The sequence below is a fragment of the Zootermopsis nevadensis genome, unplaced genomic scaffold (assembly GCF_977971745.1).
Source record: "Zootermopsis nevadensis isolate Lab colony 2312 unplaced genomic scaffold, Znev_1.0 Znev_ptg000028l, whole genome shotgun sequence".
NCBI lineage: Eukaryota > Metazoa > Arthropoda > Insecta > Blattodea > Termopsidae > Zootermopsis > Zootermopsis nevadensis.
This window is the reverse complement of record NW_028259160.1, coordinates 8,007,109-8,032,192: the sequence shown is the minus strand read 5'-3', so window position 1 is coordinate 8,032,192 and position 25,084 is coordinate 8,007,109. Positions and strand designations below refer to the sequence as shown.

Genomic DNA, 25,084 nt, shown 5'->3' with positions numbered 1-25,084 from the left:
CAATTATGTTTATCTGTGTTTGTATTATTTGTGATAATTGTGATGGCTGAACTCTCGTGATGTGCTCGGGAAGGGACAGTAGTTCTGTTCGTGGAATAATATATGCGAAAAGTAAAACATTTAAATCTGGGTAGTTCTTTACTGCTCTAAGGAAAGTATTCGATGGTAATTATGTGATTTTTAAAGCGCGCGTTGATTATTCCGTGATTACTCATATTCTGCAATTGAAGGATTATTTTTGTAAATGAAGTATTGCATTCAATACGTCATACCATGCTTCATCTAATTAAGAATTGTTCCTGTAACTTAATTTCATAAGTACTTTTCTTAATAAATCAGCACGTTACATTAAATTGATGAATTGTAAACACTTGTGATATTATTAAAAACAAAATTATGTTGAAAATAATAGATTATATGAAAGATCCTCATCTAGTTGCGAGAGTTCAAAAGTATTATGGTGTTGACTTAGTTAGTCCGTTAAATTCAAGTACTTCGTTAACGTTAAGTAATGGAAATATTAGAAGTCCGGTGTGTGAAGTTGAAGGAGGTGTCAAACTAAGATCAGAAAAGAAGCTGGTAGTAGAAACCAGTGTCCGTAATTCTAGTAATGAATCAAATAAGTGCATCGATAACGAAATCCAATGTAATGGTTGGGTGTCAAGTGAACCAGAAGGAGATGATGCATTCTCATCTGATTCGGAGTCAGAATCCAAAGGGTACATCATCACCAATTGGATGTGGTACTACCTGTTTGTCCTGGGTACCGCACTGGGCGATGAAATTTTCTATGCTTCATTTATTCCATTCTGGTTCTGGAACATTGATGGTGCCGTTGGAAGAAGAGTTGTCTTAGTATGGACTGTGATAATGTACATAGGTAATTCCTGTCATCTTCTTACTTGTTTGTTTTCTGTCTGTTTCTGCTTCACTTGAATATGTACATATTTCTTGAAAAGAAGTTCAGACATGGTCTTATGGCATATGCTTTCCTTTAAAAAAAGAGTTCTCAGCATCTTTCAAATATTATAACTCTGTGTAATGAAGAACTAGTGGTTTAAATTAAATATTTGTGAGTAAAATTGAGTAATATGTGAACCTACTTGTGATAGCAGCTCAGCAGCTCTTTCAATATATTACCATGAAATTTAAAAATTGTCATAACTCAACAGCCTGTAGATAATAATGTGACGCCCCAGGTCATAGGAGGATGAGAACTCATGTTTGAAATGTTTCAATTTGGCAGGATATTATAGTCATATCAATAGATTAAAATTTACATAACTTTGTGATCTATCGTTTTACTCCTTTTGTAAGCAGTCTGCAATTCCTTTCCAGTCATATGATCATTTGAAGGCACCAAAATTGCAGTGGTTTACTCATTTAAAACATTGATCAGAAATTATAGTACTAGATGTCTAATTAAAATGGTTTACTATTTCAGCATTGTTAGAGAAGTTCATATCATTTGCTGTCTTTCTGTGTTTATTATTTGTGTTGTGTTTTTGATTGAAGCAGAAGGAAAAGTTTTGTAAATGGTATGTCACTTCCACCGTTCTTACCTCCAACCTTCTCCTACCATCCTAACATTCTTCTTGCTGAGACAAAACATCACTCCTCCAGCAATGCTCCAGAATAAAATATTACCAACAAGCTGATACCTCAGTTGTAAAAAGCAACCAGAAAACTATACATGAAACTCTTAAATGTAGTTACCTTAAAAAGTACCATCCTTCAGAACCTGCTACATGTTGGACAGTGCTCATATGGAAGTCACCAAACAAACTCCTAAAGTACAATCATTGAAGACAGTTAAATTTCTTCTGTATCCTTGAAGTTACATCTCTTCTGTTAGTACTTTAATCTATGGAAAGAGATGAAAGTCTCATGGTGGGGCATGAGTATAGTATCATGCTTTAAAATATGCTGTTACTGCACATGCAGTGACTAATATATCAGGACATCATTATGCACAAGGACCTAGTCTGCCTATATTTACCCCCAGGAATAAACTGATGTTCTCTGCCACTGGTGATTAAGACTTTCAGTGGCACCTTCCCTTTTGAATGACCCCGCAGGCCTTAAGTGATGGAATACCTTTGACTGAGACATTGTTCACCATACTGTCTAAATTATCTGTAGCATTTTTGTCACTGATGATTTTCCCAATTGTTTGAAAATTTTTGTGTTAAGTGACTGCATTTCCCTTTTAAATCGTCTGAACACTAAACTCTTCTCTGGAATCTATCATATCCACTAAATGTAATGGCAGCAGAACAATTCTGTTAACTTAGTGTAGTGGCCATCCATGTCTCAACATGCATAACAGGAGTAGGCTTCAGCCTATCTATCACATTATAAAATTCACTTCTGCACTTACTAAAGCTGCTGTGTAGAATATACAAAACATTTGTTTTTAAATTGTTAAGAGAATTTGGTTGTAGTTTTACGCAGTAGTGGCAACAGTAACTATGAAATAATCAACTGGGAACCATCCATGGAAGACGTGATAGACAAATAATGAAATTATGTTTGGGTGTCCTAGGTCAAGGTATCAAAGACGTAGTGCGGTGGCCTCGTCCCTCTTGCCCTCCTGTTATCCGTTTGCAGAAGAAGTGGGCATTGGAGTATGGAATGCCATCCACACATGCAATGGTTGGTGTTTCAATACCCCTCTCCGTAATCCTGTACACAATGAACAGGTACCAGGTGAGCCTGAACTAACTAACTTACTAACTTTACCATTTCCTTCTTGATAAGTTTTTAATATGCTCAGGTATGTTTTCTTTTGTAACATTATGGTGTTTTATGGTGGGAGTTGTTTGCACTCCACCAACCCCCAAGCTGCAGGACTGCCCCCTGTTGAATGTTCATTACTGCTTATTCAGTATATTTGCAGATATCCTCTGTATCTGGAGGCTATCTCCTCCTTCTGCAACCTGTGCACTGGGACTACATCATGCTGTAGTGACAAGAGACCCATCTAACATGGGTACCTGAACTTATAAATGGTTCACACGTTATACTTCTGATTCATATTTTTTTTAAATTGGCGCTTTTGTTTGTTGCAGTATTCTGTGAGTCTTGGAGTCCTGTTTGCAATTGGATGGTGCTCTGTCATTTGCCTCAGCCGGCTGTATCTTGGGATGCATTCTGTCCTGGTAAAATTTTTAAAAAATTATTTTCTGACATCTGTTATATTGGATTTAAATAAATGGTTTCTACCATCTGTTGTATTGATAGCTATACCATACAGTGATTACTAATTTCATGAAGCAAATTTTTTCTTGAAAAGGTGATAATATCAAGAAACTCTCTGCCTTTTATGGAAACAAGATGTTACTATTATGTTCACAAGAGCCCTCTGCTGAAACCGCTTGATCAACCTGATTTCATTCCATACCCTGACACCATATTTCTTTAAGATTGTTTTAATATTATCCTGTCTGTGTGCACAGAGTTTCTAACAAGCATTTCTCATCTCCCCATGTATGCTACATTTACCTCTTATCTCATCATCATCTTAATATACAAAGCAGTGATAACAATAATATAAACTGGATGGTTAAGAAGCAGCAGTTTTCCAGCATTTATGTAGGAAGCATGTACATACAAATTCAGTAATCCAGAAACTGAAAGCATAGTTATTCATTTAAGAATTTAAGCAAATTTATAATCTAGCTAAGCCCTTTGAACACAGCCCAAAGAATCTGTGATCTTGAAGACTTGGTAGATGTCTGGTCTGTTGGCTTATGGTAAATAACCTAGGATGGATTACTAAAAGTTATTACATATGCAGATGACATAGTGGTGATGATAATAAGTGAACCAAATAAAGGCGCTTTAGAGAAGAAATTTCAAATGGTACTTACACTGTGGACTGATTTTGGATTGAGTGTCAATTTAAGTATGTGTGTGGTTTTTAGAATAAGTTTTAAGGTAGGGAGTATGGAAAAGATAACATTTAATAATCATATAAGAAAAAAGTGGAGTATTAAGTATTTAAAGTAATGAACAAGACCAAAAGGGAGAGAGTAAGAAGCAAAATTATTAGAATTTAAATATAATAGAAGGTAAATTAACAAATAATTAAATTACACATCATGACATGGTTTAAAAATGAACAAATCAGAACTGTAAAGAAGATTTTTGGATATGGAAGTACAAAGAAACACCCATGAGAAGGACTGAGATCAAGATGGAAACAGGTTTAGAAAAGATGTCACACAGAAGGAGATAAGAACATGAAATTAAACTGAGTAGGTGCTGTTGGAAGACAAAGGTAGGTGGAGAGGCTTAGTTGTCACATGACCCACATAAAGTGGAAACTTCATAGGAAGAAGAAGGGAAAATGAATATCAACAATTAAATGCACCCTTTAGGCATCGACCAGATCATGTTGATTCTGTTCTTGTGGATTGTGACACTGTGAGGACTCTTAAGTAGATACCAGTATTTCTGAGAAACACACTGGCTCCATCTCTAGGCCATTAGCTACCTGTGATTCTGCATGTCATCAAGTTACTTCACTTATGGAGAGAGAATTAGTATGGCAGTGAGTTACGAGGAGAAGTGGCTTGTAGCTTCTAGTTTCTTTGTTCTAGGATATTGTGGTAGGTGTGATGCTTGCATTGGCTCTGATGGTACCAGTTGTGCCATTAGTTGATGCAATGGATCATTATCTCCTGACTAGTAGCTGGTCTCCAGCCATTCTTCTTACTGCTGGCATCTGTCTGGTGGTATTCTACCCAAGCAGCGATCGTTGGACTCCAACTCGGTAAGAGAGAATTAACTATTACAATTTACTTCTTTAGCAGTTGATAGTAAACTAATCAAAGTATTCCTTACTTTTATCTTTAGTTTCAGAAATTAATTTCTGCTAGTCAAGTTCACTGCTATTCTACCTTCCAGTTAGCCTTATCTGTTAACATTTGTTTATATTTGTTGAATTATAGTATATTAAGTGAGGCACTGCACAGCAACAAGGTGTTTGGGCCTTTAAAGTATGTACATTTTGCAGTAGTTTTAATACCTAGCAGCAGCACATGTGCATTAGACACTTCATTCATATCAGAAGCTCCAAAATACATATTGAGTAAAATTAAATTTGGTGATGATGAAAATGTTTAATAAGTTTAAGAAGCTTTACTGTCACGTAACTTCAGTAAATGTAATGTAAAACTGATCTTTCTAAAATGTGAAAATTTGTACCTTTCCACACCTACTTTTAAAATTCCTGTCAACAAATTTTTAACAGAGAAAGCACAAAGGAAGTTATCAATTATAGGTCTGAAAGCATAAGAAGCAATGATAAATTTTACTGATTAATGAACATGTTATATGGACTCTAATGTAATATTTCAGTGGTGACACAACAATGGTGGTGAGTGTGTGTGTTGGTGTCCACATTGGTGCTTGGACAAACTACCAGCTGGGTGTGCTGAGCGAATCTCCTGACAGTCCACCATATGCCATCATCTGGCCATCATATGAGATGTTGGGCCTAAGTGCTCTGAGAACAGTGATTGGATTCTGCTGCATAGTTGCAACACGTGCACTCTGCAAGTCAGCTTCATATGCAACAGTGTGCGCGTTATTGCGTCTCAACTCTCGAGAACTGCAGCGATCACAAAACAGCATCCAGAACCGACAGAAGATTATAGTGGAACTGAGCTACAAGTTCATCACATATGCTTTGCTTGGCTTCAATACACTCTATCTTTTGCCCAGTGTGTTCAGGCTCATGGGCATAGAGCGACCTACATTCTACACAGAAATATAGTGTGTGTATTATGTTGCTTTGATACACTTTTCTTGTCACAGAGTTTTGTTTTAACCCTTCTGGTTGGATGCCTTGCTGCAACTGGAAGTGCATATGTAGTGACATCTGTAGGATGGTAGTTATGCTCATAATTGGCACACAGCTCTTACAGATTAGATAATTTATAAGAATAATTGCATAACTTGCTGGTAGTTAACACAAATCATTCCTTGTATGACCTGTGTTGCTTCTGGTGATACAGGTGACAAACTGCTGTAGCAATGGTGGAAATGTTTTGTTCCTGAACAGTTTACATGTGGACTTATTGATGAATGTTAATATTCAGTCAAAATTAAATTAACTGTGAAAGTGTTAAGTACTAGAAGGAGTAAATGTTTATATTATAAAAAGAATGAAATAAATATTAGCCATTTGTTAGTTTCTCAAAATTCTGAAACCTTGGTAAACGTTTACCAGACTACACAGTGCAGGAACTTAGAAGGCAGCCATCTGAATAAAATCGCATTAATTATTAGTGAGAATAAGAACACATTTTTTTACAATTTTGTCAGTACAATTAATTTAGCTTTTCCTTTTACATTCGACAGTGTTTACATCAAATTTTATTTGTATCATTAATCATTTGTAATGTGGCAAATAATGCACCTCTAAATATTGATTGCTGTTTTTTATTTAAATGCACATTTGTTTGGCCATGGTGTTTCCTCAGGCTTATAACACTTTAGTGATAATGCATCAGAGCAATAAAGAGCTAATAAGAATGCTAAATCTCTTTGCTCAGAAATAAAGGAACTTGGGTAATTTCAGTTTTATTACAGAACTCATCAGTATATGATGACGTATGTAGAAGGTGGCTCACTGTAGCCATACAAGCAAATCAACTGTAATTCCTGATTTTTGTGTTCTCAAGTTTACTTCTTATCTCTTCAGTTTTCTTTCCATGTTGTGAATAGACTGAATATACAAATAGTTTCAATGACACCAATGATTGGAAGGTTCTAATATACTTTCAAACTTCAACATCAAAGTGCTTAATTTTTGCAGTGAAGAGATGTGTAAATTAACTTTATCTTCCGGACTCAGAGTAATTAAGGTGCTATGTTCACCATTATCACAACAGTTCATCACCCAACTCCCATAACATTCTGTGTGTTGAACAGAGACTCAGTCTGCCATTGTCTGAAACTCTTAGGTCTTAATCTTTTCTTGCTTATTTTAGAATCATGTAAACATCACAAACTATTAAAACAGAGCTAGACTATGTTGAGCTTGAAATAATACATTTAAGACTAGTTGTGTGTGAATGAAAGGATCATAGCTTGTACAGCCCAAGTTATATAATTTTGTATGTATAACATATTATATAGTACAACTTATTGATCATATTCTTCCTTAATGTGCTTCCTAAGATTTGTAAGTTTTTGCTGTGCTTCCCAAACTTCACATTTTTGTGCTTGTACGGATTATATCATTGTCTAATGGCAGTTCTGTAATCCTTCTACCGACACTGGTAATTTTTCTCATAGAAATTATCAAACTAGATTGTGGACAGAAACCCTGTTAATTCTCTGTGTTTGTCCCGGTTAAGTAGAATGATCTGTATTGATTAATTTTCATGACAGTTGTTATGAAAATTGTGCCAGTTATGATCTCAAAATTATTGTACTTAATAATTTCCTGTCTTCAGTAATATCATTATGACTTATGTGAATTCAGGGATGGAAACATCCCCTGTAGGGTCCTAAAGTTTTGTATGGTGATAGATTTATTAAAAGTATAGCTATTTGAAGGTATAGTTTTTAAAACATGGTCACAACAAAAACTATTTTGCTGGAATGATAGCTGATGAGTGATTGTCAATTCACATAAAATGTCTGCATAGTAGTATGCTATAAATACTTCTGTTTGTAGTACAGATGGTGTATTACATTCCAATAATGGATACATTTTGGTTTAAATTATCAATATAAGTTAATGACAAGTGGCACAGACAGGAATTCGAGGTCATGTTAATTTCATTCTTGACTATTGCATCATATTTTTAAATCCATAATCAAGTGAAGCTGAGTCAGATAGGCACTCTGTTTTAACAGCTTTAGCAATGATGGTTTCATATATAAGCAATCTGTTTATTCAAAGTAGCTTCCTCCTGCATATTCACTGCACACAACGATCATGGAGCAATTGGAAGGAATGGTGGATGGTTCATGCCTCATAACATCAGTTCTGTGTTTCAGGTGTTAAACAGGGATGTTGAAGGGAGAGATCATTAGTAGATTATGTTTAATTATATTAAGTAAATATATGACAATTAAGTTTGTTGTTTATTTAGATTTTCTTCTTTAGGTCTTGAAAATTAAAAGAATGAGATCATGTTATTGTTGAATATAACAACCGACGGGCGAGAAATTGAAGTAAAACATTTGATCAAAGATGGCAGTACGGAACCTGGGTGAATGGATACTTGCACGCAGTGACATCTGTGTAATAGGAAGTTGTCTTACTTAGTTACAATATTTGAACGCTGGAGTGTGCTGTTGCTCGAGCGGACATTAATCAGTACAGCACTCATTTCAAATAGTCTTTGATAACCGGCATAGTCGGCATAGTGATCGCGGTCAGTGTTGTGTGAGGGCATCAAGGGCCGTGGATATTGAATCAGAGCTGGTTTGCTTCATAAGAAGAATTGTCTGTAGGTACACAATAATCTCGGTAAACTTATATATTGCATTATTTTCCATTTGTGTTATGAATTGTGACTAGCATGTGCTATATCGTTCCTGTCCCCATTAGATCGCGTGGAGGGAAAATTGTTCGTTGAACTGTTGTTGCGTCTGCCTGTGGCAATTTCTAACATTCATTTTCATCCTCTTCTTTAGGTCTGATCGTCAAGGAACTTGTTCGTAATAATCACGTGGAGCTTTGAACGCGGTTGGGTACTTCTACAAAACGTAAGTACCGGTACTTACAAAACTTTGTACATTCGAGTGAGAAGTTTGTGATTTTAGTGCGCTGTTTGGAGTATTGGGCCTTCGTCAGTGCTTGTTCTGTTGTTGTGGAGTTATTTATTTAACTGTAAATTTTGAACGGCGTTTTTATTATTACGGAAAGTATATGTCGAATACTTTCTGGAACCCAAGCATTATTATATGACAAATGGTACTGGGGGTTGAGAATGTCCATTGAACTTGAAACATGTATCACCGAATAGAATTATGCGCCGTAAATTGAAAATATCGAATATCTCGGTTGGAGGTCTGAGGGTCATGTCGCTGTAAGAATATTGCTGTTGAGAGCTGTCGCCATCTGGACCAGCTGTGATGGTTTGGGTGTTGGCTGGAGTACAGTGTTGCCAGTTATACCAAACCCACTGGAACTGGAATGGGGAGAATGTTCATTTTTTCTTCATGTTTGGAGTCGTAAACAATTCGTTATATTTTATTTTTGTACAGTCGTTCATCTCGTACAGTGCTGTGCAAGATTAAAGATTCTGCAACGAGTTTTTGTGCGCTCCCTGTTGAGTCCATTGGCCCTTGTTCCATCCTTTTGTTTGACGAGATAACTCGCGACATTGAAAACGGGGGGGGGGGGGAAGTATAGCAACACCGGAAGTGATGGTGAGTCAGACTGGTCCCCTTCCCTCAGACGGTTGTGCCGGGTGGGGTGTTTTAGGGAGAATACTGGCTCATAACATTACTTATTTGCCCAAGGAATTAATCGATTGGGAACCCCAAATTGTAATCCGATGCTTTCTCAGAATCTTCATGGAATATCAGTGACCATTAAAGACGCTGAATTCTCTCTATGGTAGTGAAGAATTTTTATTGGTCGCATCCATATTGTCAGGGACTGCAACAAGAATAATAATAGGACGTTTTCATAACGAGGAAGATGTTCAGGAGGAATATGTCTCTATTTCCAGCCTGAAGTCCACACGGCGTTACAGCCCAGAAAGCGAACATCTACGATAATAATTTGTGATTGTGGCCAACTTAAAAAGAAACATTCATTTGCCGTATTTATAAACCAGTTTGGTCGTATAAATAAATATTCTAAATAATTTGGAAATATAATTAGTTAAACCCTTACTTTTGGCACTAAGGATATCCCGTATCGTTAATATATCTATTTTTCAAGCCTTTCTCTTTTGAATTATTTTGCATGTATAGTCTCGCCCAGACTTTTCAAGGCTGTTGGTTTAAATTAATCCCGGGATATTTATTATTTCAGAACCAGTGAGTGCGTATTGTAACGATTTGTGTTCATGCTTGGATGTTGATCTGTTCGGTCTCTAGATCGACTCATATATGTTTGGTTTCTCTACAGTAAATAGAAGAATCGAAAATCGTTTTGTGCTTGGAAAAAGATACAGGGCCCAGTCAAATGTTTTAAGAATGATGCGTGATTTCCCATTTCTGCCTGTTCTGTAACAATGTGTGCGTATAAAAATACCTCGATTATTGGATTTGATTCAATTTGTTGGTTTGAAGTTATTGACGTGACAGTGCCTTAACAAGGCTGTTCGTTTCACATTCGTCCACCCTCGTATTTACTCATGGTAGCATACGCAATTCAATGCTGCCCAACCCCAGCCTGAAGTCGAGACAGCGTCGGGAAGTTTCCGAGTGAGCAGATATTGAATGGACGGAGGAATGTAGGCACATGACATTGAATGCACCGAAACGCAAGGATGTCACCCATTGTTCCCCTACACACACACACACACCGGAATTTCGTCTCTTGGAACTTGACTAATCTGTGATAATTTAAGTCATCTCTGAAAACGGTTGCTGTTGGGGAGGGTGGGAGAGCTGAACATTGCAGTCCACAGTTTGCTTCATCGTGGAGTTTTGAATGGACCGAATGATTGGCAGTCTTATTTAATAAAATTAATCTGTTGACAAAGCTTTGTTTAATAAACTGTTGAATAAATGTGATAGCAACATTGTGCTGCGCAGACATGTTCGTTTATTCCTCAGATGTTGTGAAGAATGCGAATGCTAGTGTCAGGGTAGGCCAACTGTTCAGTACTCGAATTGCCCCTAAATGTACGATATCTTACGGATATGATCGGGCACCCATTGCCCGAACACGGCAATTTTTCTCTGTGCATAAATAAATGTTTGCGTTTTATGTGTTGCTGTGTGCCTTTGTTGTGGTCTGATCCTTCATATAAGGAGCCCTACCATTTTTATAAATATGGATTAGAAAACTTACAGCAGGAAAGGCAAGGTTTGTTATCATTTATTAGGACAGATCTGTTAACGTACGCCCGCACGCTAGTTCCAGCCATCAGTATTATTGATAATGACTGACGATTTTCGTAAAACTCGACATAACCATGTCACTGAAAATCTCCCAGGAATAATAATTTTTAATCTCACGTTATTACCAACGCTAACATGATGATAGTGCGAACGTGTGAGGAGGGATCAACCTCTGCACCTTCCGATGTCATCTTCAGCATTTGTGTGGTTTTGAGTTATTGAAAAGAATTCGGCTGTAATTGTTACGAACTCAAACCGAAAAATAACGATTCAACCACGCCAAATATATTTGGTACGATGAATTGATTTACTTTAACGTGGACGTAGAAAGTATTGGTGACATGTTATCAGTACACAGGCTTGTGCTCGTGGCATTCGTGATATTGAAGCCTATGCGTTCTAAACCTTAATAGCTGAGTTGGGGCTCGGATTGTCCTGGTTCGAATTTCAGCCCTGAGAAAGGCCATCCTGATTGACGCTTTCCCAGCCTTTCCAGACAAGTATCATACCTTAAGTTAAGCCACGATCTCTTTGTCGGCCCACTTCAGGTATTGGATATGTTTACATCCAATTTTTCAGGTGTTCGCTCGCCTGATTTCTGTTTTAGTTATCCCGGGTTCTCTGTCCGAAGGAAGGCTGCTCTGACTGAGCTTACGTGGTTTTTCCACTAACTCTCTGGTAGCAGAACCCGCGTGTCCAACACCGACAACACCAAAGCCCGCCACCGGACACTATCCTGAGCCAGCTTCATCCATTTTCCATCCTCACAGCCCACGTCCGTAAAATCCATCTTGATATTCCCTCCCATCTTCTTGGTCTTCCCAGTGGTCGGTTTACAGAAGGATTTCCCACCAAAATTCTGTATGCACCCCTCGCCCCCCTCATGCGTGCCACATGTCCTGCCCATTGGAGCCTCCAAGATTTTATTGCCTTCCGTATGCTATGTGACTTCTGCAATTCACTCAGCTCCTCGTTATGTAATATTTTAAATCTCCCACTTATTTCATCCTTCCTAGGTCCAACCATCTTCCTGAGCACCTAGTTTTCAGACACGTGGTTTTTTCACCGACCATTCGGTATGCTGGGATACCTTTAAGTAAGCCGCGGCTATTTCTGCATCCTTCGCAGTTGAGAAAGTGTTGTTTTATAATTTGGGGCGCGTTTTCGGCAAAGTTCTCATGAAACGTGAACATAGGTGAACGGGATCATTTGCTAGAGTACTACTACGCGTTGATGTCTCGGAAGAACAGCGATTTGCAGCTGTAGATAAGGTGTTGCGTCGCTGTGTAGTAGCTGCCTGATATGGATGTGCATTGTAGTCGTCTGTTTTGCATCTTTAGGAAGCAGTGCCTCTCCCCCCCCCCCCCCTCCTGGCCGCAGTGGAATGTTGGGCATCGTATACTGCAGAATCACAACCGAAGTTATTGGTCTTCTTAAATATCATATAAGACGGTGGCTGGCTATGTAATGGGATTTTGCGCCGTATAGTTAACATTACTATCAGACTACACGGCACAGCATTTCAGAAGGCAGCCACTTCATACTAGTCACTGTGAGAACCTGAAATCTCACGAATCTCCACAATACTTAACCTACTTTCATTTGTTAATAAGGGAGGAAATTGGGCTTATGTTAGCAGAATGTTTTCTCCTTTTGAACTGGTTAATCTATTTTAATTTGGTATAAGCCTTATCCTGTTGGAGGCCACACGAACTAACTAACTAACTAACTAGATGGCTTACGGAACCCGAAGGTTCATCACCGAGCTAACCAAAGCCCTCCACCGGACCCTGTCCTGGGCCAACAAAATCCAGTTTCCTTCAGCTCCTATCTCCCATAGATCTCGCCTGAAATTATCCTCCCATCTACGTCTAGGTCTCCCCAGCTGTCTCTTCCCTTCAGGTTTCCCAACCAATACCCGGCGCACAGAAAATAAAGCATGGTTGGTGCTTGAAATCTGTATTTAGTTTTGGGTTTGATGATTACTAATGAACCATTGGAGGGAGGCATTTTAAATTTACTATGACGAACATTAACTAAGATACGAATTCTGTATGCAGTACTTTGAGGTTAGACAAATTAACACAATTTTGATTTACTGTAGCCAGGGCGAATGTGTGCGCTCAAGATTCGTTAGAATTAAAAGGAAATGGTATCAGAGGGGATTACTGTCCAAAGTATGTATATTTTCCTGCGGCAGTTCTTTGTAGTTCGCCGTTTCAGTTCCCATGTCGGTAATATCTTTGGTTTAAATAGTGTTTGTGTTTGCTCTCCTTCTACCTGCACGCCACTGAAGTAGGCGGAATGCACACTGTACCTTCTCAGCATGGCGCGTAAGCAAAAGTACAGTGTCAATTTGACCATTTACCCACTTGCATTGAACTTTGAAGTTTTGTGTTTGTGTGAAGGTCGTTTGCGAATGGATAATTTTGAAGTAATTAAGAGACTTAATCTAGAAAGATTAGGTGGGTGGGGCGTTCGCGAATGGGACAAATGAAAAGCTCTTGCAAAGCCTGAAGGGAAGAGACCACTTGGATGGAAATTTCGATGACCCAGACAGTGGGATAATATTAAAATTGTTGTGCGTGGATGAGCTAGTAGTTGCAAACCATAGCAACAGGTAGTGTCGAATAAGTGAAGAAGAGACATTTTGATGAAAGACGTGAAGATTTCTGTCTTCTGGGTTGTTGCACTGTGTAGTATGCTCGATGTTAACCAATGTTTCATCGCCCTGATGACGGAGGCAGTATGACCTCTGAAACGTTGGTAAACATCGACCAGACTACACAGCGCAACAACCCAGACGACAAAAATCTTCATACTAAGAATCGCCCTGATGACGGAGGCAGTATGACCTCTGAAACGTCGGTAAACATCGACCAGACTACACAGCGCAACAACCCAGGAGACAGAAAGCTTCATACTAAGAATCGCCCTGAGGACGGAGGCAGTATGACCTCTGAAACGTTGGTTAACATCGACCAGACTACACAGCGCAATAACCCAGAAAACAGAAATCTTCATACTAAGAATCGCCCTGATGACGGAGGCAGTATGACCTCTGAAACGTCGGTAAACATCGACCAGACTACACAGCGCAACAACCCAGAAGACAGAAATCTTCATACTCACCGCTGTGAAATCCTCAAATCTTACGAAAGACGTGGTGTTGCAAAAAGTTATTCGTTTAGTGTTTCAGCAGTGGAAAGATGAATATGCATGGCAGCTGTTCAGCCAACGAATATCCACGTTCTTCTATGAAGAAAACATTTTTTGACACAAAAACAATTCTTGCATATGGAATTACTGCCGATCGGGAGAGGGGATTCCGAAATTGGAAATTGGACCTCGCGAGAGGTTCGATCCTTCAGTAACATAGCTTCATGATTTTAATTTCAATCAAGACTATGATCGTGTGATGTTTGATTTTGTGAGAACCGCTGTTCAAGTGATATTTACTCAGTGGCGTGGTGATGCTATGGGGTTCAGCGTTTCTCTATAATAGTATTTTGTTGGTTACGTGTGAGTCAGAGTAAACAGCGATTATATTTTGCTGGTTATCGTGTCGTAATAGTTTGAGTACGTATATACGTTATCCCGACATGTTTCGACCTTTTAGGGGGCCACCATCTAGGGTACACGGTCATTGTTTTGGCGCAATATCCAAGGTTAACACATAAATCTTTTCCTCCATCATTCTTTCTGACTTGAAAGTTACACAGCAATTGTTTTCCCCAAGAATCACTTACGACCTGCTGTGTGTAATGGAGATGCCGTGTTTTTTTTAGATAGAACACAGTTTTTGATACTGTTTAGATTTACGTCTGTGGATGTCGTTTCTGACGAGCCTGTACCCTATTCTGGAACTAGATGAAGAAAGTAAACAAGTCAACATCATGTGACTAAACAGAATCAGCCTTGTAGGAGTGAAAACAAGACTTGATGTACTGCCTTTCATCAACACAGGCCCTGCTTGCGACGTTCTTGAAAAAAGAGAAGTGACATTGAAATTACGTCTAGAAGTAACGATAACTTTATGAACCGAAATCAAGCCATGATCCCCAAAGAGCATTAACGTCGTCCTCTGCTGGATCGTTATTGTAACTTCAGCTTCTTGTAGAGCATAGAGCAGCTCATGTTTCGTAAATATCTTCGTAATGAACAACCAGCCATGTGATCCTCCCTCCGAAATGTCATTGTACTGCAGTTTAAATGGCGTCGTTTCTGAATTGCGCTGTTTAATAGCAACTGGATAAAAATGTTTCACATAATTTCTTATTGGTTATTTTTGAAATGTGTGTCCAGTACCTGATTGCCACTTCATCAGCAATCAAAATTTTACGCTTGGCCAGTGCTAAAACATTTTTTTAAAAATATCGTGGAGCGTGTTGAGGTGATATGATTTACGTTCCAAAAACCCCTACTACATGCAGAATAGAACAAATTACTCCCAGTAATACTTATTTTGTTTTCGCGGGACAAGTACTTTTTAAGATTTGAGTTTCTCATGGCGGTGAAGATGTTGATGTTGATCTTCTCGATTGGAAGGCCTTGTAAACTTGAATAAGGCTGTATTCTGGGTTGTTGCGCCGTGTTGTAGTCTGGTAGAAGCTTAGCAACGTTACAGAGGTCCTTGCTGCCTCCATCATCAGGACGATTATCCCCGGTAAACTTCTACCAGACTACACGGCGTAACAACCCAGTAGACAAGGTAGAAATAACCACGAAAAGTAGTTCCATGTGAGGGAAAGATGGTACATAAACCTGAAATTAGCACTTTTTACAATTCTTGTAGAAATAGTGATTTGGTGGCAAACAAGAGCCGTTCTTGGCGTTGTGTCCTTGCCTTCTCTCTCTCTCTCTCGCCCCAAAAGCTTAGGTACGGATTATACAAATTCTTGCGCTTTGTAGACAAAGTGCACTGCATGTCCAGACAGGTTATATTAGGGGGCTAGTAGGACACGCCTGGAAACTCTTGTTGCCATAATTCTCCTAGAGTTGTAAGATTTCAGGTCCCCACGTTGACAGATAGGAAGGGGACAGCTTTCTGGGATATTGCATCGTGTAATCTCGTAGATGTTGGCCAATGTTTTAGGATGGTGGAGGCAGTAAGCGCTTCTGAAACGTCGGTCTACTATGACAGCTGTACGGAAACACTATAAATATAGCAAGAGGTTGTGTCGTTTTGTTACGACAAATCTGCTAATTTTTGACATCCATTGTAGGCAGCAGGTGGCACGCGTTGCCTGCTGGATGCTACAGCCGGCTCTTCAAGATACGTGGTTCGCATTTATTCTTCCTCTGAATATCGTCGTGAATATTTCTTCGTATTCGTGGAGCCCCATTTCGAAAGTTATCCAGTAAATCTGGTCTACTGAGGTAATTTCTGTTTTTATTAATCCTTCCGCGCATATTCGAAGATAATACTTTGACATAGCAATCGGCGTTTTCTTTCGAGCATTTCTCAATTCGGTCATGTATGATTATATGCGGCGTACATAACCTGGGCAGCTGTCATGCCGTTAAATGTACCAAACGTCCGCTGCACTGGGTGGAGGTGAGTTAGCTTCGAGATCTGGTCGCTTTTACCAGCATGGAAAACCTGTATACAGATTATGAACAACTGGACCTTGTAATTTGGGGTGTGTGCAGTCGTTCGCTTTATTGGTCTCTTCAGGAATTTGAAGTGAATGGCGTCTCGTTTGAGGTATTTCTACTGCAAACAGACAGAAGAAAGCTTTTGCTGTCTGTTCGATTCTTCGTTCTGTGATGTTATCGTGTCTGGCGTCAGGACATGAGATTAGGTGGAACCGGGCAGTGGCGGCAGAAGCGGGCGCATGCCAGGGCAAAGTTTAGAAGTCCGGGCAACCGCCTACAACTTCAATGATAAATGTAACTTACTGTCATCGTGCCTTCACCACAAAAATATCGATAGAATTTCATTCCTCCTTTCGGTAATTGTTGCTTTCGTAAGTTCACGGGACAAAACGTTAAGAGCGGTTTTGCACGGTAGCTGCATCAGCTGTTCGAGACGAATACAGTTCGGTTTGTTTTTAACTACCCATGTCCTGGACACTCGACATGTTTTTAGGCCTTCTCCGGTTCCAGTGTTTATAGTTCACAGGTCGATGTCTTGACCATTCTTGTTTTCTTTCATTGTTTGTTTCACATGTGTAACACTGTTCTTTCACTGCAGTTGTATATGAGTTAAATCCCACATTCTTGTGTTTTGTTATAAACGGTCTGCCTGTTTTGTATCTTTACGTAATTTATGCACTGATCATTCTCGATCAGCATGTTTCGGGACCCTAATTCCAGAAACTAAAATGTTCATTTTACCAGCCAGCAACAAGGACTTTTGTTTGTTTGTAGAAGTGCGTCTCTTTTAGTCTTGACATTGAAATTTTGAGAAAATGGAATCATTTCCCTGCACAGTTGTGTTCCCACGTGTTAGAATGCTACTCAAAGCAGTTAATTCTATGTGTTTTGTCTCCCCCCCCCCATCATGCAGGTGTGAAAGAAAGGGAAGTGATTATACTCGGAATGTGCGATCTTTTCCCAGGCGTTAAGCATTACAATTGTTGAGACGTCTGATTTTAGTGCTGGGAATATGAAGCAGTCTTGAGCCATAACGGAGAATAATCCAGGTCTCTGGGGCGAATCAGGAACTGGTTTTGTGGTACGTGCAAGTATAACGGGCCTAAACCTCACTTGTGTGACCTTCAGGATTCTTTCCCCTTCTGTCGACCATTTTGTTTTCATTGTGCTGAGAAAAATATAAGACGTGTTTATAAACTTCCCATGAGCATAGCAAAAACGACATGTGTGATAGATTTAATGGCAATAGTGTTTTAGTAAAATATCACGGTTATCAATTTTATAATGCCAGGGGAAATTTCGATGGCGTTTTAAGTGCCAGTTGATTAATTTATGTTAACTCGTAAACTATTCTTTCTGACGCAGGTAATTATAATAAATATTTCATTTGTATACACTGTTTCCAGAAGCGTTCTTGGCGGTTGTGTCTTTGTACATAATCTTGATGTTCCTTTATTGCCGACGCAGATAATCAGCAGCACTCCAAAAGTAATGCACCGTATTTTAAAAAAAAATCCCCTTTTATTCTACCGTGTTGCTATTCACACAGAACACAGATAGATAGCAGCACAGTTAGCCGCTGGGCACAAAGAACATCAGGTAAAGGTGGACATGCCTCGCAGCGGCAGGCCACAGTTTGCGTCGACGGATGCCAATGTTGAGAGGGTGGACATGATCATGGCGGACAGACGCATAACTGTGAAACAGTTGTTACCCTGACTGGACATCGCAGAAGCCAGTGTGTGCAGGATATTGGATCAGTTGGGATTTTCGAAGGTCTGTGCGAGGTGGGTCCCGCGGCAACTGACAGACGCACGGAGGCGATCACAAAATTGAGGTGGACAGTGTTGCCACACCCACCATACAATCCTGATCGGGCACCATTAGTTTATCGCCTGTTCGGTAAACCGAAAGACAGAATTCGTGGGGCAAAGTTTGAGGACGATGACTCCCTTGAGGCATCTGTGAAGAAGTGGCTCAAATGCGCTGATCCCGAGTTTTACCGTGCGGGCATACAAGTCCTTACTCCGAGGTGGTGTAAGGAAGTTGAGAGAGACGGAGATTACGATGAAAAGTAGCTTTTTGTTCCTAAAGGCTGTACCTATCCACTGGGTGAATAGCAAAGTTGTAAAATAAAAATTGATTTTAAAAAAATATGGTGCAATCCTTTTGGAATGACCCTCGTATATGCATAGTTATCACCTCTAAAATTTTGCCGTGGTTTTAGCACCACGCATTTCTGGGAGTGGTGTCTAGCGATGGTTTTCTAGAAGTCTGCACGAGTTTTGCGAGGGCTGTGGTTGTACGAAAAGGTAGAACTATGCGTGTAATAAATAAAGTATCGCACATGTGAAATAAAGAGCAGTATGCAGTACGGAGTTCGTCTACACTCGTACTTCGTTAGATGTAATTCGTACGAGAAAATGCTTTTAGTAAGAAAGTTTGGCTACAGGTTAATGTAAAGCAGTCGTTGCAGTGAACCGACGTGGTTCAGAATAAAAATATCCTCTGCAATTTCTCCCAGTAACCACACTCGAAATCCAGTAAGTGGTTTGCGAAGAGCTGTAGATAAGCGTGACCACCCTATTGTATGTTGTTTTCTTAATACTTTCCCTGTTGATTTCCTGATTATTGTCCAAGTTTTCTAAAGCATTGGCATTTGAACCCGGCACTGTTCGTAACTTCCACTTCGTTTAGCTGACTTAGAAATGTTTTCTAGTCGTATCTGTTAAGTACAAATTTCCGAAGTGCTGAGGAAGAAGGCCCAGTATCATGGAATTAGTTGTGTCCTCGTACGCTGCAGAACATGGTTCCTGCATCAGAGGTCGAGGGAAGATTCCTGATAATGAGACATTTGAAACAGATTTGTGGCGTGTAACCGGTTCTTGCTAGGCATCTCGCGTTTAGACACCTGCCGCCAACAAGGACGAAGTGTTCGTCACTCAGCAAGGTCTACCGTGAAACTTCAGACACAATGCACGGCAGTCCGTCGCGAACCACAGGGGTTTCACTCCTGAAGAACACTGCTCTTGGCAAGACCACGTTACGGGAAATTCGGGGTTAGGGAACCGCGGCTACTTGTTACTTTACGAAACAAAAATACTTAATAACATGCTTAAAATACATCAAGTTTTATAAACTGTATACTGTAGTGTTAATACAGACTAGAAAACTGGTTTCGGATACCATTACAGCTGTGCCTGCTTTCAGCACAACTAATCGCTCGCCTTAATCTAACGTCGATATGAAGACATGGATCTTCATCTCCACATCTCTCTTTATACGCCTTCTTAGCGTTGTGCTTAAGCTTTCTGGCATGGTTATTGATAATGCGGTCTTCAGTATTGTTTTCTACTTGTTGGATTTACAATGACTTCAAGGATTTGTGAACACTGTGCGTTGCATATCAAACTTATCGTTTTACAGAACGAAACACTGAGGGAAATATTGGGGCTTGTGAAAAAAGTAACCGCATGATTATAGGACAATTTCACAATGAGGAATTTCATAATTAGTATTTTTTATGTATTTTTGGGTGATTGAATAGTGGAGAATGAGGTTAGCGCGAAAAGTAGGACTTTTGTGTGTGGTAAAGTGCACTCGAAATTCTAGCAGGAAAGCCTCAGGGGAACAAACCACATTGGATAGAGTATGTGGATATCGTAGGTAGGTGATGGAATTGGCTCTGGATCGTATCCATTGGCGAGTTGTACACGTACCAGGTTTTGATATCATATTGGCAGTTTATTTACATGCATGTTGTGTAGGGCTACGAGTATTTTTTAAAGATACGCTTTTCAAATAGGAATTGCTTTAAATTTACGCGGCCAAAAAAGCATTTGTCGAATAAGACTGGAGGAAACTTGTACTGGTCAGAGTACACTGAAATTCCGAAGATTTCATTCACGTCATGTCATGGGCGGTGACGCCATCAGTTGCTTCCTTGATAATCATGGCTCAGAGGAATCATGGACTCTGTCACTCCTGCTGGAAAAGAATAAAAAATGCAGCAATAATATCCAAGAGCATTGTTGCGATAATGTGATATGTATTATCCCATAAGGCGTTCTTCGCTCACGCTAGAACGTGAAGAACAACAGATTTCTAGTCTACAGACGCACTACCATACGAAATGCCATCGTAGTTTTGAAGTTTTGCAGGCAAGCTCCCTATCTTTCCGTGATACAGCTTGTTTTCGATTCAGCTCGCATTCCTCTTGTATCAGTGATCGTCACAAAGCATGCGATATAGTGCCCGACTGGCTCCATGCTGTGTGGATTTTTATATAAAAGTTCGTAACCTTCACCCCCGGAAGTAGACATCACTACGCGCATGTCTGCTATGCATTTCAGCTGTCCCTCAATTCTTTATATTACCACACCACCGGACCGACCGGTCTTGAATGGTGGGATCCTGAGTTTGAGCCGTGTTAATATCCGCGGCGTAGAAAAATGGGTTTGGTTCAATCTCGTCTAATACTTGCATGGATCTCTTGTAAATCGGCCGGAGCGTTAGGCTGACGGCTACCTCGCTTCAGTTACTCTAAAATGTTAGATAACACCTAAAATTCACAAAAACATAAGCCCCCCCGAAGATATCTAGAAATACAGGTAGATGAAAATGGGAAACCATTTGAATCTATCAAGGACGTGCCTAATTACAAATTATTTACAGGCCATAATTTATATATAAGCAAGGAAGTAAACGTGAACAAACATTGTGGACAGCTTTAAGTATGATGGTGATTATTCTTTTGAACAATTGCTTAATCATAGTAAACAAGTGATGCATGAATGTTTTAACAACTCAAATACCTATTAAAGAGTGAAAAATTAGGAAGGACAAAGAAACCGTTAAGTTGTGTGGTAACATGAATTATAAAAGTTTGTGAAGGGTGATAGAACGTTTGGTTTGGAGACATTGTCGGAATTTCTGTTAAAGCACTTCGGTTCTAAAATATTTGTTCTAGTAGATGCTTATGATTCACGTATTATGAAAACCATGTTTCTTGTCGAGACCAAAAAGTAATTGGAACACGTTGTTCAGTTAAATATTGGTGTAATCTCAAAAGTTTTGAAACTTGTGGATCATGCATTAGTTACTAGAATTTCATATATAGCTGGGGTAGGCTTTTCTGGATTAAAAAATGTAAAAACCTGTAGATTTTTAACTGATCATATATATATATGTGTGTGTGTGTGTGGGCTAAAATCAGATGAAGTTGAACTGTTTATAAGATTTAATGTTGATGAAGCAAAGTTTGTGACAAATACAATACCTGTTCACATCAGAATGGAGATATGAAATGTGGTCACATTTAACATTTTTTCATGATTATTCAAGATATACTGGATATTTTTAAAGAGTTGTAATTAAGTATTGGGAATCTTCAGTATATAATGATTATTTAAGGAATATATTAAAATTAAGGTTGATAACTGCCGTTTTAATAGGTTATTCAAAGGTATAAAAAAGTTATAACACGCGGAATTTTCTTATGTTACTGTATTCACAGCATAGGCCTTGAATCCACATGAATTTAAACACGTCTCTGAAGTTTTCAAAAACACCAGTTAATAATAGCAAATCGTTTTAAATATAAATCATGCCATTTTCCTAAATTTTATATGTGGAAATGATTCCCAGTGTGCTAGAAGTGGCTTTCTGTATATTCTTGTTCCTAAATAATTACGAAAGTATATAAGGTCAACGTAATCATTTGATCTCTTAGATGTAACTAAACTGCCAATCAGTTATTTGTTTGTTGATTGTCTGGTTCAACGAATGGAGCCTGTTCAAGTTCAGAAACTGACCTTTACTTATTTGGCGTCATGAATTCTCAGTTTAATAACTTTCTGGTGATAGGACCCGATGTGTCAGCGGCGCCAATATCAAAGTTTGCCATTTTGTTTGTACTGTCCAGGGCCATTTAATTCAGTTCACATCTTCACAGTTTGTCTCCTTCAGATGCATTTTGATTGCCCTATCTCCATTTCGGCACTCTAATATGCTTCACAAAAATTCTGTGGACATCATGTTTGTCCTTCACAAGAAAGAATGACAGAATTTATTGTGTTTATGTATGAGAACGAACTTGTGAATCTAATTATCGTTATTCCGTGAGGAAAGCCTGCTCAGTGCTTTAAAGGCGGAAGCAGCCCACAATCATGTTGCAGCCTCAGCTTCCTGCAGTTCTCATCACCACGTGGCACACACACACGGGGAGGGGGGGGGTCATGAAACACTTTTCTTTATCTCGGTATTGTTTGTCATCCTTTTTTCTGGTAAAGTGTCTGACTGCGGACTCCATGACTGTCCTTACGACTCTGGGATCCATTCGTCCTCCTTTCCATTGCGTAGTTTTCCCGCGAACAATATACCTGGAGCATAGATCTTTGCTTTTTCTTCTTATTCTATTTGTACTTGGGCAAAGGCGCGACATCTTGTTTATAATAGCTGACGATCTGAGTTGAACTTGTGTTTAATTCCCCTAATTCGGGGGTTCTACAGTGAGAAAACCCCTCCTCCTCCTATGCAGTATTTAATAATTATGGGAAGTAATTCCCAGTTTAAAGCGAATTCCGGAGGTTTTAATAAGATCTGAGAAGCGCTTAACAAATTATTCCATAGAGGAACGAAGCGCAGACTGGCGCCGTTGAGTGACGATTTCACTTCGCCTACCATTAGCTGTGCAGTGCTGTCACAATGGCGGCGTATTAGCATGGTATTTGGCACATCGACGTGCAGCATTGAGACGATGTGGCGTCCATTTTAATGTCGTCATATCCCAACAGTAGGAAAAGCAGCTTCGTGTTATGTACCGCTTTGGAATGTTTGCTGTGGATTCGACTAAGCCAGTGTTTTTAAACGTCTCTGGTACCGCGGACCCCCTCCCCAAAATTATCTCATGAATATTCTCCATTACTCTGTATCCAGAGCTTTGATTACGTAAAATAAAGTTCTTTGCTTGGACATATGTTGACTTTAAAGTAGGAGAGGGCGAAAAATGCGTCGTAGGGTTTTTAGTAACGTGTGTGTGACGGTATTAGGCAAAACAATTTGCTGCTGGGAGCTAACGGTGGCTCACTGTATATTGATACTGACTCGTATTTGCTGGCCAGACGTCATTTCACTCGAAGATCAAAATAAATGTTCAGGTACGTCTGCGAAACATTTATGTATAAGGAAACTCTTCGTAGCTGGAGATTCGTCTGTGGCATGACGGGACATGTTTAAGAGAGTTGACATCGAAATGCGTAGATCTTCGTAATGTATTGAAAACCGATTCTGAGGTTCAAATATGCATCTCGAGACTGGTTACCTCCGTGTGTTGTGTTCGGTTGATTCTTGTTTCCTTCGTTATATTCTTGGGTGGTTGCATCATGACTTTTCCTTTTATGTGTTTCCCATTTCTTATTCCAGCTGTACCGTTTAGAGTGTGTCGCTAAATGAGCCAAGAAAAAATGAAGCTGTACGCTGAACGCGGTGGCAGCTTGCATGCTTCGATGCCGCCATAGTATCGTTAATTGTTGTGGCTGTTTTGCTCGGCCTGTTTTTCACATTGTTCAGCAACACATTCCGGAAAATTAAGCTTCCTTCCGTTTCCGCTGTTGTGTCGTTCCGGGTTTACGACTTTCAGGAATTGGCTGTGTAAGAGAGTCGACATTAAATTGCCTAAAATGTGGAGGGACACTCGTCAGATTCGAATTTATGCGGGACTATGTTCAGTTTGCTCTAAAGATAATAAACGTGTTAGCAAATTCTGTATGAAACTTTCTATATAAAAATGACACGTAATTTAAATACCACGACCCATTTAAAATTAAAGGTTAACAGCTTTCATACGGAAGGGATATATAGGCCTGCTTGTGGACATAATGGTCAGGAATGTGCGATTATCAATATTCCTACACCTCACTAGTTGGGTCTTCAGTTCCATTCGTGTAAGATCCCGCGTTCTGGTTTTGCCCCACTTTTCTTATTGCTTCCAGTAACATGTTTTTATATTCGTTCGTCGAATGTGTAATTAAATTACAACTATTAACTTATAATGTATTCGAGATCGATTGAAACAGAAACGTCCAAGAGTTGAAATTCTCTTTACGGTTGTGAATGCAATTGAAACATTACAGCAATTTTCCGTTGCAGAAGGAATAACGCCTTTCCTGTTATACTTTCTGGCCTACACATATGCCAGAGAAGTTGCCGAGCCGTCACGGCGATTCGAATTCAATGTTGTTGCTGGAATCTGCATGTCTTGACGGTGCGTGGATTTAGCCAGCACGATGGAGTGATTGTTATCGGTACCTCATGCGGGAGATCTCCGGTTTGAATCTCAGTTGGGTTTAATTTCATTGCCAGTTTTGGCATTCTAAATATCTGAAGTCAGAATTTACGTTTATATTGGCTGTTACAGCCTGCAAGTCCTCATCCACAA

The 25,084-nt window shown here is 39.4% G+C and overlaps 2 protein-coding genes across 6 annotated transcripts in view; both read left to right on the top strand.

Annotated features, from left to right (window-relative positions):
- The first annotated feature begins 14 nt into the window (after positions 1–14).
- On the top strand, positions 15–7,571 carry LOC110832290 (sphingosine-1-phosphate phosphatase 2). 2 transcript variants are annotated; one of them, XM_022069152.2, is made up of 5 exons: positions 15–880; positions 2,546–2,655; positions 3,072–3,161; positions 4,605–4,777; positions 5,365–7,571. In XM_022069152.2, exons 1-5 carry the CDS (start codon positions 397–399, stop codon positions 5,780–5,782), a joined length of 1,275 nt encoding a protein of 424 aa, XP_021924844.1. In that variant the 5' UTR covers positions 15–396; the 3' UTR covers positions 5,783–7,571. The 2 variants fall into 2 exon arrangements, with proteins under 2 accessions (XP_021924844.1, XP_021924843.1); XM_022069151.2 differs by having other exon boundaries at positions 2,546–2,709.
- A 747-nt stretch (positions 7,572–8,318) lies between these two features.
- Positions 8,319–25,084, top strand: part of LOC110832284 (uncharacterized) — a 50,796-nt gene continuing 34,030 nt past the window's right edge. Inside the window, exons 1-2 of one of the 4 annotated variants that reach the window (XM_022069137.2) lie at positions 8,319–8,474; positions 8,662–8,733. The gene's annotated coding sequence lies outside the window, so the exon portion shown is untranslated. Of the gene's footprint in view, positions 8,479–8,661; positions 8,734–25,084 lie in introns of all 4 variants that reach the window. The other 3 variants (XM_022069134.2, XM_022069135.2, XM_087357560.1) reach the window with 3 other exon arrangements.

What these genes read in the sequence shown, in the direction of transcription:
- LOC110832290 (XM_022069151.2), top strand. Translation starts at nt 397, where the DNA reads ATGTTGAAAATAATAGATTATATGAAAGATCCTCATCTAGTTGCGAGA. An exon ending in GACTGTGATAATGTACATAG is followed by an intron (nt 881 to 2,545) that starts GTAATTCCTGTC and finishes TGGGTGTCCTAG; the next exon opens with GTCAAGGTATCAAAGACGTA. An exon ending in GATCGTTGGACTCCAACTCG is followed by an intron (nt 4,778 to 5,364) that starts GTAAGAGAGAAT and finishes GTAATATTTCAG; the next exon opens with TGGTGACACAACAATGGTGG.